At 41.7% G+C, this 14618-nt stretch overlaps 1 protein-coding gene across 1 annotated transcript; it reads right to left on the bottom strand.

Moving 5' to 3' along the window:
• Nucleotides 1-853: 853 nt before the first annotated feature.
• On the bottom strand, nucleotides 854-14414 carry LOC140245337 (uncharacterized). The gene is made up of 6 exons (XM_072324915.1): nucleotides 14173-14414; nucleotides 8887-8955; nucleotides 7667-7934; nucleotides 6633-6737; nucleotides 4137-4303; nucleotides 854-3331 (listed from the first exon to the last, which is right to left on the bottom strand). Exons 1-6 carry the CDS (start codon nucleotides 14412-14414, stop codon nucleotides 1267-1269), a joined length of 2916 nt encoding a protein of 971 aa, XP_072181016.1. The 3' UTR covers nucleotides 854-1266.
• Between the last annotated feature and the right edge of the window lie 204 nt (nucleotides 14415-14618).

The following is a 14618-nucleotide window of genomic DNA, read 5'->3' as shown; positions in this document are numbered from 1 at the left end:
ACATGGCACATGAGTCTTTTTTTTTTTTTTTTGGGGGGGGGGGTGGGTATAATTTGACATACAAATCCCACTCGTGCTTCCTGCAACTTAGCAGCAGTCAGCCGAAGTGCAGGCCTGTGACCAAAATCAGACTTGTAAAACTGAATTAAAAAGTAGATTACATCATCTGGTCTGATACTGCAGCATCAAGTTGCAACAAACGTTTGTACTTTTGTTAATTCCATTTTTTCTTCCTAAGGGAGAGAAAAAGTTGCTTGGAGGAGCTCAGGACTGGAGAAACCATGGAAGAGTTGAAAGTGAAGGGTGCAATCAATATTCATTCAAAGTCATCCAAGCTAAGTTCAACTTCTAATTTTTTGGATAAACAAGATAGCTAGACATGCATTGTTTTATTTGTTTATTTGAAGGCCCCAGCATTATGCATCTTAACATGTTCTTGTTTATATACATGAAACAACATACTACTCACAGCTCAAGGCAAACTACTGCTGAATTAATTGTTTTACCGTACCTGTACTCAATCCATGTGTACAGCATTGTGAAAAGTCTCTATCTGATCATGCTAAAGGTTTACTTTTCACGACACTTCTCAGAATGTACACATACTTTGTTCTAATCATTTGTGTATGCATACTTCCAATAATCTGATTTCTAATCATAACACTTGCTGTAATGCTGTTAACCACACAATGAAAATTGCATTAAAAAAATCTCCATACTTAGCCCTTATGATACTGATCATGCAACAAGAATAAATCTTTAAAAAAAAAAAAAGAAAATCAGAATATCTTACTGAATACACACAATGATATTAGATATCTTTCAAAAAAAAAAAAAAGAACTAAGTGGTGGGCACAAGTGCATTTCATGCTGTACAATGCTTACTTTTATCTTATTTATTTCAAGATTGCATAATTTTATATCTGGACACGAACTGAGTTTCTTAATTCTGATATTCAAATGTCAAAATATGCACAAATTTGACATCTGAATATCAAATCACATAATTTGCCAATATCAACATGTCAACATATCCACATCATCACTGCATGTAGTGAACGTGGTATCTAAACCATAGAACATGTTGAACCATGTCAAGATTATGCAGTGGAACCATTGCAATATTCAGGCATAACAAATATTCATCAATAAATGATTCCAGGGACTCTATGGATACTGCATTCTAAGCATTATTTCACATTGGAACATGTCAGAAAATGTGATTCATGGAAAGGGCTCGGCTGGAAGGCAAAATGTGATTATTGCCTACTGTGGAAACACAGGAAACCGCATCCCCATTCCATCTCCAACATTTCCCCAGGCGCCCCAGGGGTACGGAGGGTGGGGCGGGTTGCTCTGGTGAGGGGGCTGGTCCAGCTCCTTCCCTTTCTTCTGCCTGATGAGGTGCTGGTTCAAGTCTGGACGGGCGATCAGCGGAATGCCCGCCTGGTGATGATGCCCCATGTGGTGGCCATGGGCGTTGCTGGTTCTTGAATCGATGGGCGGGGAAAGCCCCTGCCTGTCGGTCAGGTGACTGGACAATGATCTCTCCAGCAGGGGCATTCCCATGGACCTTTCGAAGTGGGCGTGGCTGTGGCCACCCCCGCTGCCGCAACTGGTGTTTCCACTGGGACCGTGCCGGTCCATGCTAATCACAGACCTCTCTATATGCGGGTTTCCTAGGTGCTCTATGCTTGGTGAGTGCCCGTCGCCATGGCTTCCACGAGGATGGCTGTCAAGGTTGTGGATCGTTGCATTGGACCGCTCGATGGAATCCTGTCTGTCCCGGTGGCTCCTGTCTGGAAGTCGAGTTGGCATCATGGCTTGCCTGCTGTTGTCAACAGGTGGAGGGCTTTCAGGGGATTCCATGCTCAGATCCATGCCTTGGCGGTCAGGGTTGATGACGAGACCCATTGGCAAGTGGCTGACAGGAGGGGCGACCATTCTGCACTCTGAATACTGTGACACCGGTGGGTTGTTGATCACAGACTGGTTTCTCGTCTGGGATACCTTCTTGGCCGATGCGGACTTTGAGCTTTTGCTTTTCGGTGCTGCCTCCCCACTCCGCTTAGGTCGTCCCAGGTGAGGGTTGGCGCAGCGGCCAACGTCGATGCCGTGGTCCCGCTTCTTGTGGGTCTTGAGGCTGACGTTGTGCGTGAAGGCTCTTTCGCACATGTCACACTTGTAGGGCTTCTCTCCAGTGTGTTGCCTCATGTGTGCATTGAGCTGTGAGCGCTGCACAAAGCCCCTCCCGCACTCCTGGCACAGGATGGGCTTCACATCGCGGTGGATGATGTCGTGCCTCTTCAGCTGCCTCTGAAACAGAAATCGCCGGCCACAAATCTTGCACACAAACGGCAGATTACCCTGGTGCCGCAGCTGGTGATTCTTCAGATACTTTGCCTTGCGGAATACATCCCCACATAGTTCACACATGAACGTTTTCTCCTCTTCATTTCCTTTGGGTGGTTTATCTAGGTGCTTCTTCTGGTGGTTACGCAGAAGGTTTGGACGGCGATAAACCTTCTTGCACTTGTCACACGGGTAATCCTGCCTTGGCTTGCTGTGATGGAATTGATGTTTGGGCAAGCTGTATATACTGACGAACTCACTACAGTCCGGACATGCTACCATTATGACAATCCAACCCTGGAGTTCGTAGAGGACATCAACATCTTCCTCGGGGGACAAACTTTCAGATGCATTGTGACGATCCTTAAAGAGATCATCTGTTTGTCCGTCACCAAGGAGTGCTACTGCCCTGCGTCCTTCAGGCTCTCTTCTCTCACCTCCTTCTTCATCATCACCTCCCTTCTTCTCGTTGCCATCGCCTTTTCCATCCCTCTTCAGAGACGCTGCTCCACTGCGCTCGTCTCCTACTAATAGCGACATGTAACCTCCTTTTAGAATGCCTCCTCCCATCGCGAAGCCATCCCCATTCCCTCTCTCTCCAGAATTCTCCTCTCCCTCATTTCTCTCATTCCTGGCCTCATCCAGCTTGGACAGAGAGCTGACGGCGTTGCTGTTCCCGTCTCCTTGGGGCCCCACCTCCTCCTCCTCCTTTTCCTCCGTCTTGCAGGCCACGTCTTGTGACGTCCCCCTCGCCTGGCCAACCTCGGAGTCCGGGAGCTGCCAGACGACGGTCAGGCCGCACCTCTCCAGGTGAGGTCCGAGCGTTGCGCGGAACTCCCGGATCTGGTCCGGATGCTCGTTCTGGATGTGGTCGATGACCTCGGTGATGACTGCCATCTGCTCCAGACAGATCTTACACTGAAACTTTTTCCTGTATGCCATCATCTTCTTGATGCGGCACCTGTACCACGTTTCTCCCCTACAGACAAATACACAGAACAAAGATAAATATTTCATTCAAGGGTAGAAAGTACGTACTCCCATCCCCCTGAAAATTGAATCACATTTTCCCCTATCAATGGAGAGTATTGTAAACAACATTTCCTAGGCATACAGGCATTCATTCTTTGTATATTGATATTCATTGTCTTTGGTTCAGTGGAAGTTTAATATTCATTTGCAGAACTACATCTGTAACAAGAGAGAAGAGACCTGGGGGTCCTCACACTCACCTGAGTATCACAAGTTTGCCTTCCATGAATGAGAACAGAGCAAATTTGGGGCATCCAGGGGGACATGGTGTTTATCTGTACACTACTGTAAAAGTGGATATTTTCGCGCGAGTAATTTTTCACGCTTGGCCAGGTAAGAAGAGTTTCGCGTGTTTTTAATTCCACGGATCAAGACATCACGCACAGGAATATATGGCAAGCAAAATTATTCGCGTGCTTTTATTTTTGCCCTGGTTTCTGGTTGCGCGAAATGCACGAAAATTTCAACACCGCGAAAATTTCCACTTTTAAAGTACATCACTCTGGTAAAGATACCTGCAAAGTATTTTGAAAATTCAACTCTGCACTTAAAAAAAAAAAGAAGAGAAACATATCATGTAAGAACTAGCCCCACACTGGGTTCCTGCCCGATCCCTGAATGTATAATAAATGACCTTGAAAAGACATTTACTAATGCACAATTGCATAGAAGAACAGGCACATTACACATCATAGTTGCCCAGTGTTTGGTACAAAGGAAGAAGAAGAAGAAGAAATAAACGTGGGTCGTACTTTAACCTAGTCTTGTCTAGGTATTTCCTCTTCTTCGGTGGCAGCTTCTCCCCCCGCCGCACCTTGCGCTTCCCCCTGGCCGCGCCGACTCCTTGTCTGGAGCGACGGTCCTTCTCATTCCCATCCTCATCTGACCACTTTTCATCTCTTACCAGTTTGGGTCGACCCTATTGTACAGGACAACAATCAAAGACAACCGATGGCACTTTTTACTGCATTATACAGCTGTATGCATGAGCTCTCCAAACACTATTTAAACAGAAAGAAAAATGGGTCAGATGAAAAAAGATGAAAAACTGCAACTGAGACAAACAAAGAAACAAACAAACATATTACAATGAACAACAACAACAAAAAAGATTCATATAGAGAAAATGTTAACTTTTCCTTTTTCAGCACTAACAATCAATAGTACAGATCAGATAAGAATAGATGAGATTAAGGTACATAACAAGGCCATGGTAATGTGGTGTCTAGAAACTGGTGGGTTAAGAAGTTTGGCATGGTTTTTTTTTTGTGTGTGTGAGGTTTTTTTTTTTTTTTTTTTTATTTTGGCGATAACAGGAAGGAGTCTTTTAGGGAGACATTCACACAATGCCTTTTGCTTCCTGCACATTGTGTATCACTGCGGTGAGGACTCACAGGTTTGGAGAAAACATTACCTTTTATAGAGAAGTGAATGTGGACGAAGGATTAACAACTTCCAATCCCTGTGAGGCTATGACAAAGCACCTCTTGCGCAATTTGTTATTTTCATAGAAAGGCCACATCCCTAGAGACACTGTACAGTCAACCTTGTCTAAGTCAAATCTATTTGGACTTGAAGAAATAACTTTGACTTAGAGAAAATTTGACTTATGTGGGATTAAAATCAATAGACAATAAAAAGGAGAGGACTTGAAAAGATCTTTGACTTAGTCAATTATTTGATTTATTTGAGGTCGACTTAAAGGGAATGGCTAGTAACTGATCAGTGGGAAACAGTGGGAATGCTGGGGGATGATTGTTCCAATCCTTGTGGGATTCATTTAAGAGTACATTATATATCTATTGTTGTGTGAAAACTATTTGCTTCAGAATGGTCTCATATTCAAGTAATGTGCAGTTTAATGTTTCCAGGTTAGCATGCCTGTACAGTGACGAGGAGATCGTTAACAATCGCCCCGTGTGAATGTGGCACATAAAGAGATAAAACCACCACACCAGGAGGACCTCACAAAAAATTTGAGAAGTAAGAACCTGTATTGAAAATCTATTAACCTGTTCTTCTTGTAATTTTCCAAGAGCCTTCAATGCGCCCAAACGAGATTCTTTTTGCGATTCAACAGAGAGTGGACAGATTTGTAATCAACCTGTGCAAAAGCAGTCAAGTGGTACATGTATCCCCTTTCCACGGTCAACTACATGTGCCATGAACAATAAAAAACATAGATTGAGGCATGGATAGAGCATGCCCTGACGGGCTCACAAGCTCTTTTGTTCTACACAAAAGAGGCACCTGAATCGGGTCAGAGAAAGATGCTATCTACTGAGCTTAGCCTTGATCGCTATTTACATCTTCACATGAGTTCTATCTTGAAACAAGTGCACACTACATTGGGGAAAGGCAAATAATACTATAAGATACACACAATTTTTATATAGCAAAGCAACAGATATTGATAGAAAAAACTCTTTAAGCCATTTTCTGGGAAGCATAAAACAAATAAACATGAATTTAGGCCATAAATACAGGCAGTCTTGTCTACATTCTGGGAACCTGGTATACTAGGTTCCCATATATCAGTTGATCATATGGGAACCTGGTACACGTATACCAGGTTCCCGTAAGGAGCTAGCCTATCCGATAGGCGTCGGGCTGTATTGATACTAGACTGATCGCTATCTGGAGACGGACATGCGAGGGCTTCAGCCCGAGCGCCTATCATCACTCGTTTTCGAATCATTAGTTTTCGTAGATATTATACGAAAACCTGGTATGTATGTATGTTGAATATGCATAACACGTAAAGGCTATATTAGGCAACTCCTGAACAGCATAGGTAGAAGATGGTTGATAGCCAAAATAATTCTTTCAAATTCCCAATAAAGTGAAATTGTCAAGTAAAAGTACAAATCAAAACGAAAAATTTACAAAACACCGAGACTAATGAGAATCAAAATTGCAAAGTAATTATGAAATCACGTAGTAGTTCTTATAAAAATACCCTAACAAACATGGATTCGTCCAAAAAATATGCAGTGTTGGAGATGATATTTGATTGGTTTAATCGCTGAGGTCGATGACCACATAAGGCCTGTCCTATGAATCATGAATAAAAATACGCGTCTTGCATACGATCAGCATATCATGAATAAGGATTCAAAAACGAGTGATGATAGGCGCTAGGGCTGAAGCCCTCGCATGTCCGTCTCCATATAGCGATCAGTCTAGTATCGATACAGCCCGACGCCTATCGGATAGGCTAGTAAGGAGCGGGCTCACACAAGTCTTACCCTTCCTCGCTTTGCTTGGGGTCTGTAGTCTCTGTCATCATTATTGTCTTCCATGGACACGGCCCCATCATCTTCATCATCCGATGGCCAGACAGCAGTGTGGGGCTGTCATAGGACAAAGGACATGCGGAAGGTGATAATTGCTTTATCATAGCCTGGAATCAGGAATAAGATTAAATGACATCATGGATTCAATCACAATTTACTTTTCAGACTGAAGTCCTACAAAAATCCCAGTTCATGAGCTCGTGTACAACAGGATGATTCATGGATCATTGTGTCAGCTTTTGCAACTGCTGTAGATACACTGTGGAAAATATCAGACACACTTGCTGCAGTCACACTACCCAGTATTTTGTTTTGCTTGGGAAGTCTCTACGCAAACTTCTTGAACCAGCGAAACTTTCTACGGACTTCCTGCATGTATTTGGGAAGTTTCTCGCTTCTCGAAAAAGATGAGCGTAATTTTGTTTACATTGGTGTGTCACTAGCTTCTCAGTCACCTGTCCTATATCACATCACTAACAGGCCTTCTGCTACTGTAGAATGAGACATGCCATCCTTCCGCTGCTTTGATCCACTGCCACGATTCTACAAGAGCCATCCAGGAACAGCAGGTATATAATAGCAATACTAATAATATGTTAGTGGCTATTTGTATTGTGCACAGGTCCACCTTTTGGTCCACATGGCGCTTTAAAAAAAGGAAAAAAAAAATATACACGTACAGAACATGAAAACGAGGAAGAAAATAACAAACAACAAACAAACACATGCCTGATAAGGAACACAATTTTACTGAACATCATGGATGGCAGTTATGTAATTCTCAATGGGAGAGAAACATATACGTGTTTCCAGTTTGAATTTGAATGTTTCTGTAGATGACAGTTGGGGTAACTGAATAGGCAATTGATTCGATAACTGGGAAAGCATGATCCCCTCCCCCATCCATGTTTTATTCTGGGTGTTTGAAGTGACTGTGCATCTATCTGATGACGAAATGAGAGTTCGTGTCAGGTTGGTATATTTACCTTTGATGCCGGTGACTTTTTCTTTGGAGATTTGACGCTCGTTTTCACCTTTAGCGTCACCTTCTTCTTCCTCCCTACACCCTTCTTCTGGTTGGCTTTCTTTATGGCATCCTGCTTCTTCTGCAAGGCAACCTGTCGCTTCGACTTCTTCTTCCGGTAATCGCTGGTCAGCTTAACTTGAAGGATGTTTGGCTTGTAGACGGGACGCCCTCTACTGGTCATGCGAACTGGTATCTTGATTTTAGGGGCTGGTGTAGATGATTCATACCTGATGATAATGCAGGATGAATATCGAACGAAAAAAAATTAATAAACATTCTGATCTCTTTGCATCTTTAACACATTTTACCCTTTTCATATGGGCGTATGACTTCAATATTCATCATTTTTCCCATTTTTAAATTGGTTTCTGACTGTCAGTTGAGGACATCCTCTACAGTTCTGGTTATCATAACTGCACAGATAAACTGCAAAGTCCATAAAGAATAGGACAATACATTGTACACCGTATATACAATATGCAGGACAATTTCACACTAAACAATAACTATGAAGGTATTTTCCCTCATAATATTCTTTCTTAAAAGTATATGTAGGGAAGACTGACATTCCAAAGGAATTTGGAGTACAGCTGAACCTCTCGTATCCGGACAAGTCGGGACCGGGGCTCATCCGGATAAGGGATTTGGCCGGATACGGGAGACTCAATGCTTTATACATGTATATACATACACATGTACTGATGTAGCCCATTGTAGTACCACATGTAGTAATGTGTATACTGCAACCTTTTCATTGTTACATTTGGGGATGTTTGGGGATGTTAAAATGTCTGAAGATAAGCAATTTGGAAGGAAATTTGATGTAATATATGTTAATCATGTTGGAAGTAATATGTAATTCATGTGTGTTTGTGTAGGAGTTCTCAAGGAGTTGGGAATCCCCCTTTCCTCCTGTAATTATTAAAAAAAAAAAAATCACAGCGAGATTGCGTCCGTATAATAGAGAGATCCGGATAAAGGGAGGCCGGATAAGAGAGGTTCAACTGTATCTACATCTGTACTCATCAGAGCTTAATAAAAAATGTAGGGCTTTGATTTGACTTGCTCTACTTTAATGTTCTTGATCATGGGTAGAAGAGATGACATGTTATGTGCTTTTGAGATTTGAAATGACATCGCAAGGTTGGGGGCGAAAAAAGGAATGCTGTCCAAGCTCACCTTTGCTTGTGCTTCCTGCCTTTCTTCGTCTCTTTCTTTTCAGGCTCTGTGCAGTCTCTGTGTCCATACCTATGATTAAAAAAAGAATAGCGACTTCCGAGTAAATCAAGAAAACTGTTGACATATATGAGAGTACTGCTCAAAGCAGGGCTGCCGTCCTATGCAGAAAAAACAAACAAACAAACAAACAAACAAAAAAGATTGTATAGGCATACTGATGCTAAGTAAAAACTTTTTTTTTTTTAAACAGCAAAAACATATTTTAAATTGCACATATCAAGTATGCCTAATCAAACTGAAAAAAAGCAAACAACAACAACAACAAAACACAGCAGAAACTGGTAACATAGTTCCAGTGACATTTACTATTATACAGATTAAATAATTTGTACATCTAAATAATGCGATGCTTTGTAAGAATCTGCACAATTTTTGCCTAGCCCCAGGTCTCTAGATCTAGGGTTTCAGGCCCAGTTTCTAGATGAGTCAGTAAAAGTCTTCATGAGCGCAGGGGATGACACAGCAGAAAGTGTATATTATGGTCTATCCAGCATATTCCATGGCCTGCTATGGGTGATCTTCCATTAACAAGTTCCAGTCACCAACTTCATACCAGCCTTCCTCAAGCTACATCTGAAAATAAAAATTGCCACAAGTATTTATTCATACCAAGGATCTTCACAGAGTGGAATGCACTGCCATCAGCAGACTCCGCAAAGACATAAAAAACTAGGAAAGCACTCGGAGAGCGCAGACCTCCGCCAAGCAGCTTATTTCCACCCATACAGACACGCTGAAAATCGCCCTTACTTCCCAATATCAGTGATAAAGAAGCATTTCTGTTGTGTGTCCTCAGAGTATACCTCATCAGCAGCTATCCTGTGCAAGCTGTGCCTCAAGTACACACTCAGTGCACGTACGCACACCTCAAATATGCACAGCTTGAGCTCCCTTGTTTGGTGGCCCTATTTGCCAATGGTAATCTTTCAAAAAAGGAGAAAAAAAAAAGTAAACTGGATCCAGACAATTAGCCAGATCACTCCCAAAATTTAATCATCTGTTCCTTACATCATTATCATTTTTCCTGTAAGTGTCATCCAAATACTTTGGCAGCTTTCGGAGTTGTTTTGCAAACAGACAAACAAACAAACAAACAAACACACAAACAGCAACATAAACATAACTTCCTATAGGCCGAGGTGACAAAGATACTTCCAAAGCAGCAGTTCTCCACAGCATTCAAAAGCAAAGCCATTAAAGGGACATTCAAGACGATTTATATAATTTCAAATTACATGTATGTATCTTGCTGAAGCACGCCACGTAGACCAGGTAGCGCTTATGTAGTACATAAACTGATAGTGCCTAGTAAAATTTGTGGAATTTATTGTGGTCCTTGAGCAGATAAGCCAAACTCTGAAAAACATATTACCCTGAACACAGATGATGCCATAGGAGGCTCATTTCCAGTGATTACATGTACAGTGTAATTTCACCATACCAATTTAATTTCATTACAACACCACTTGCTTTACCAAAACAAGTTCACTTGTATAGAATTTATACAGGTTTTCTTCTTACATTATTTTTGCTTCCATGAGCACCCAATCACACATTATGTGAAGCTGAAAGTCATCACCCTTGCTAACTATGATTTGTAATGAATTTGGAACATTCTCATTCTTTATCCCAATCACTATAAATTCTTTAACTCTGTACCCAGTATAATCAATTACATAGATGTTCAAATGCAAAAGTCTGAAAATCATCCAGAGGTCTCCTCAATTTCTTCTCTTTTGTGCTATCAACATCGGCGTACTCAGTCCAGTTGGTCACTGCGTCGGCAGTATCCGCCAAGAATGGGAAGTTGATGGACCAATAACAGGACATACTGTGCATACAGGAATCCACAGAAGTTGCAAGTTCCATTTGTACTCCAATTCTTGTGTTCCTAAGTCATGTTCTGTTCTACCCAGATGGTATGGCTGTGGAAGTCTTATTCTTAAATTTCACCTGCCATCATCAGACATCTGCTGCATCTTCTTGGAGCTCTTCAACTCAAGCAGAAAGTGCAAACCATGTCAAGCTCCTTCTACCTGGTATTTAGCTGCAAACAGAATTTACAAAAATGGGAGTTCTAGGCTTTTTATTTTTAAATTATTTTTATTTTATTTCATTTTTTTGAGGGGTTTTTAAAATCACTTTTTTTTTTTTTACTTTAACGGCTCTCCTCCGTAGACAAGTATAGATTTATAGGAGAGGATTCCATGAAGCCAGACGTGCGTAATCTCCACAGAACATATCCCAGACGACAAGATACAGACTGATCTTTCAGTCAAACTCAGCAAAAGTTTTGGACAATAGGGGCCAAAGTGATCTAATAATCATGGATTTTAAAAAAGCCTTTGATGTGGTTCCCCATCACTGACTACTCCATAAGCATGATCATCTTGGAATTTGTAACAACATGCATACTTGGCTGAAGAATTTCTTACTCAACCGCCGTCAGAGAGTCCTTCTAGGAAGGATTATCAGTGACCCCTTACCTGTGAAGTCAGGCATCCGCAGGGCACAGTGATGGGTCCGCTGTTGTTTCTCATCTATGTTAATGACCTACACAGTAACCTCTCATCCAAAGTGCGCCTGTTCTCGGACGATTGCATCTTGTATCGTGGGATTGAAACCCCTTCAGACCAAACCTCACTCCAAGCTGATATCGACACACTCCGTGCCTAGGAACAAAAGTGGCAGATTGGCTTCAACACTTCCAAGTTAAGTTATTCCATCCATAGGAAACAACACACTAGAGCTGATCATCACACATACCTTGGAGTTGAGTTGATATCAGATCTATCTTGGACCATGCATATCAACCAAGTAACCAATAAAGCCAATCGTCAGCTTGGTCTACTGAGAAGGAATCTGTACGGCTGCGATATGCAAACCAGTGCCATAGCTTACATCACCCTAGTACGCCCACTCTTGGAATACTGCAATGCAGTCTGGGGTCCATGCCAGGAAAACAACAAGCAAGCCATTGAAAAGATCCAAAAACGAGCTGCAAGATTTGCATGCAACAATTATGACAGAACAGCTAGCGTGACAAATATGATGAAGCATCTGGAATGGGAAAGTCTCGAAAGACGGCGATTCAAATCTCGCCTTCGCATCATTTACAAAGAGACTCAAGGACTAATCCCTAGTAACATCAAACATCTACAAAGCACCAATTTGGCTCGGAGAAAATCAAGTACAAGGCACTCTTCTAGGAAATTTGTGTATGACCACATAAGGGCTAATAAGAGCTGCTACCGGCAGTCTCTCTACCCAAGGAGGACAATTCCCCAGTGGAATGACCTCCCAGATAATGTAAGGGAAGCCCCAACAATTAAAAAATCTAAAGACCTTCTTGAAAATATAAAGTTTGAATAAGATAAGCCTCCGACTCATGCATTGCTGCCTAAATGTATGGGATAGCTACACCAGGTGTTTGTACATCAATGACATCAAGATCAAATGATAAGCACAACTTTCAAAGTTTATACGATAACATGCCAGCAGCACAGCGGACTGCACTACCAGACCAGAATGATAAAGAATGTAGAGTCTAACTAAAGCACGGCCTGCCTGCTCTAGCTCTGCACAATGGGCCGGATGCATAAAACAAGCAATTGCTTGTAATAATTGCTTCAAGCAAAAGCACAAGCTCGTCTAGCAAAAAAGTCTAGCTCAAGCAATTGCTTGAAAATCTTATGCATAACCTTTTGCTAGTGCTTATACCTTTTGCTTGTCCCGCACAAGCAATTGCTTGCGTTTTCAACAAAAGGGACGTCACGCCTGTGCGAACACAAGAACAAAGGTGAGTGTGGCGGCATGTATTTGAAAGGGCATGTGTGTGCAGAAGCATTTCCTGACATAGCAGAAGGGCTATGAAATGACACTCATAAATGCACACACAGACGCACACACACACAACTATACACAGACTCGTATTACTGGCTGATTCCCATCACTGCTTACAGTAGCCTGGATTTGCCAGATCACACGTGGAGAGACGTCTCTTTGCTCCCCACCGAAGTGAGACATCCTACCTGTTTTTCATCACATTTTGCGTGCCAACCACTGGACATTCCCGTTGTTGAAGTGAAAAATTTCTTACTCTACTTATGAGTAATTTCTTGTAGATTTATACCACTCCTTCACAAGTGTGGTCTTTCTTCCATGAATATGAAAATGATACTTAAAAGGGAACGTCCCAGATAAGCAAAAGCTCAAGATCATTTTACAGAGCTTGGAAAATCGTAAGCAATTACTAGCAAGAACTAGCAAAAGGTATGTTTTATGCATACGTTTTTAAGCAAATGCTAGTCTCTAAGCAATTGCTTGCGGGCAGCAAGCAATAGTTTGGGATTGCTAGCTAGCAAAAGCTTCTTCTCACAAGCAATTGCTTGTTTTTGTGCATACGGATTCAAGTAAAAGGCTAGCACAAGCAATTACTAGCGTTTATGCATCCGGCCCAATGAGACACTCACTAAAGTTTACACTAGTCACTAGAACCTAGATCAGATGATCTAACACTTAACAGACACTTTTGTAGTCTCCTTAATTAGGCCATACTTGACATTATTTACATTCAGTGGTGTAGGCCTAGAGTGATTTTCTGCGAAGTATTTATGTTGTAGACTCTAGACACCAATGCAGTAGTAAAAGTAGGGTCAAGATCGGATTATCCAGTTAAGTAGAGCCTAGTGGAGGATCTAGACCTGTCTACATTCTTATTTCAGACCTTGTCCTTGACCTCCTTCACACATACAAATGTAAATTTTACTCTCTAGGTCTAGTCAGTAGTCCATCTGAATGCGACAGTTAAAATTTATAAAATTTTACTGCATCTGTAAATGCCTGCAATTTTAAATTATCTGTCATAGCTAGGTTGTCTACATCATGATTCAAATGTCATTATGCTTCGCTTCTGAACTGAACTTGGAAGTTCTGTCACGCCCCGCGCTATATGATGATAGACCTAGATAAAGATAGGGCCTTCACTTTCAGAATAGACACCTCATAGGCGTAAGTGTCAACACTATTTGCCTGGCATCGTATTTCTGAATATATTAGTCTACACCTTTTTTGGTTAAAGTAAATTCTTTCATATCGTTGTCCATAGTATTTGTTTATGTTGTACCGATGATGCATCAGGAATTTCACATTGCCAATAGATAGTTAAAACCCAGCGCAAAGCACACATTTATCAATACATGGGACCATGAAGCAAGTTCTATTTACCAGAAGTCGATGAGGAAGGCCGCTAATCGAGCGTCACTTTTGATCCCCGACAGACCTACGAGATCTTTTAACTTTGTCCATTTATCAAATTCTTCTTCTAAGTCTACACGTGTGTCTTCTTCCACTTCTTGCTCCTCAAGTATCTCATTAGACTGCCTGATATCCTCTCTCTTGTCATCTGGTTCCGAGCCTTCCTCACAAGGTTTGCTTTCGTCGCCCATTATTTCTGCAGTCGCCTCCATATTGTCCACTTGTGTGACACTACTAGTCTTCGTACCGGACCGTTGGGCATTATTACTACCCATGCAGGAATATGGCATAAGGACTCTGGAGTTCAAAGGAAATGTCAGTATCAAAATATGCAAAAGAGGAAAATTAATAGACGTTTAATGACAATAACAATACATAAATTGATAACATCGAGTAAATGATGTGATATGGCCCAC

The sequence above is a fragment of the Diadema setosum genome, chromosome 22 (assembly GCF_964275005.1).
Source record: "Diadema setosum chromosome 22, eeDiaSeto1, whole genome shotgun sequence".
Classification (NCBI taxonomy): Eukaryota; Metazoa; Echinodermata; class Echinoidea; order Diadematoida; family Diadematidae; genus Diadema; species Diadema setosum.
The sequence above is the reverse complement of the archived record's forward strand: the minus strand, read 5'-3'. Positions and strand labels throughout refer to the sequence as shown.

Excerpts from the sequence above, each read along its gene's own strand:
- LOC140245337 (XM_072324915.1), bottom strand. The coding sequence starts at position 14,414 with ATGGAGGCGACTGCAGAAATAATGGGCGACGAAAGCAAACCTTGTGAG. Across the intron at positions 6,738-7,666 it reads AAAAGTCACCGGCATCAAAG|CCCCACACTGCTGTCTGGCC; the intron begins GTAAATATACCA and ends GTCCTATGACAG. Across the intron at positions 3,332-4,136 it reads CTAGACAAGACTAGGTTAAA|GGGAGAAACGTGGTACAGGT; the intron begins GTACGACCCACG and ends ATTTGTCTGTAG.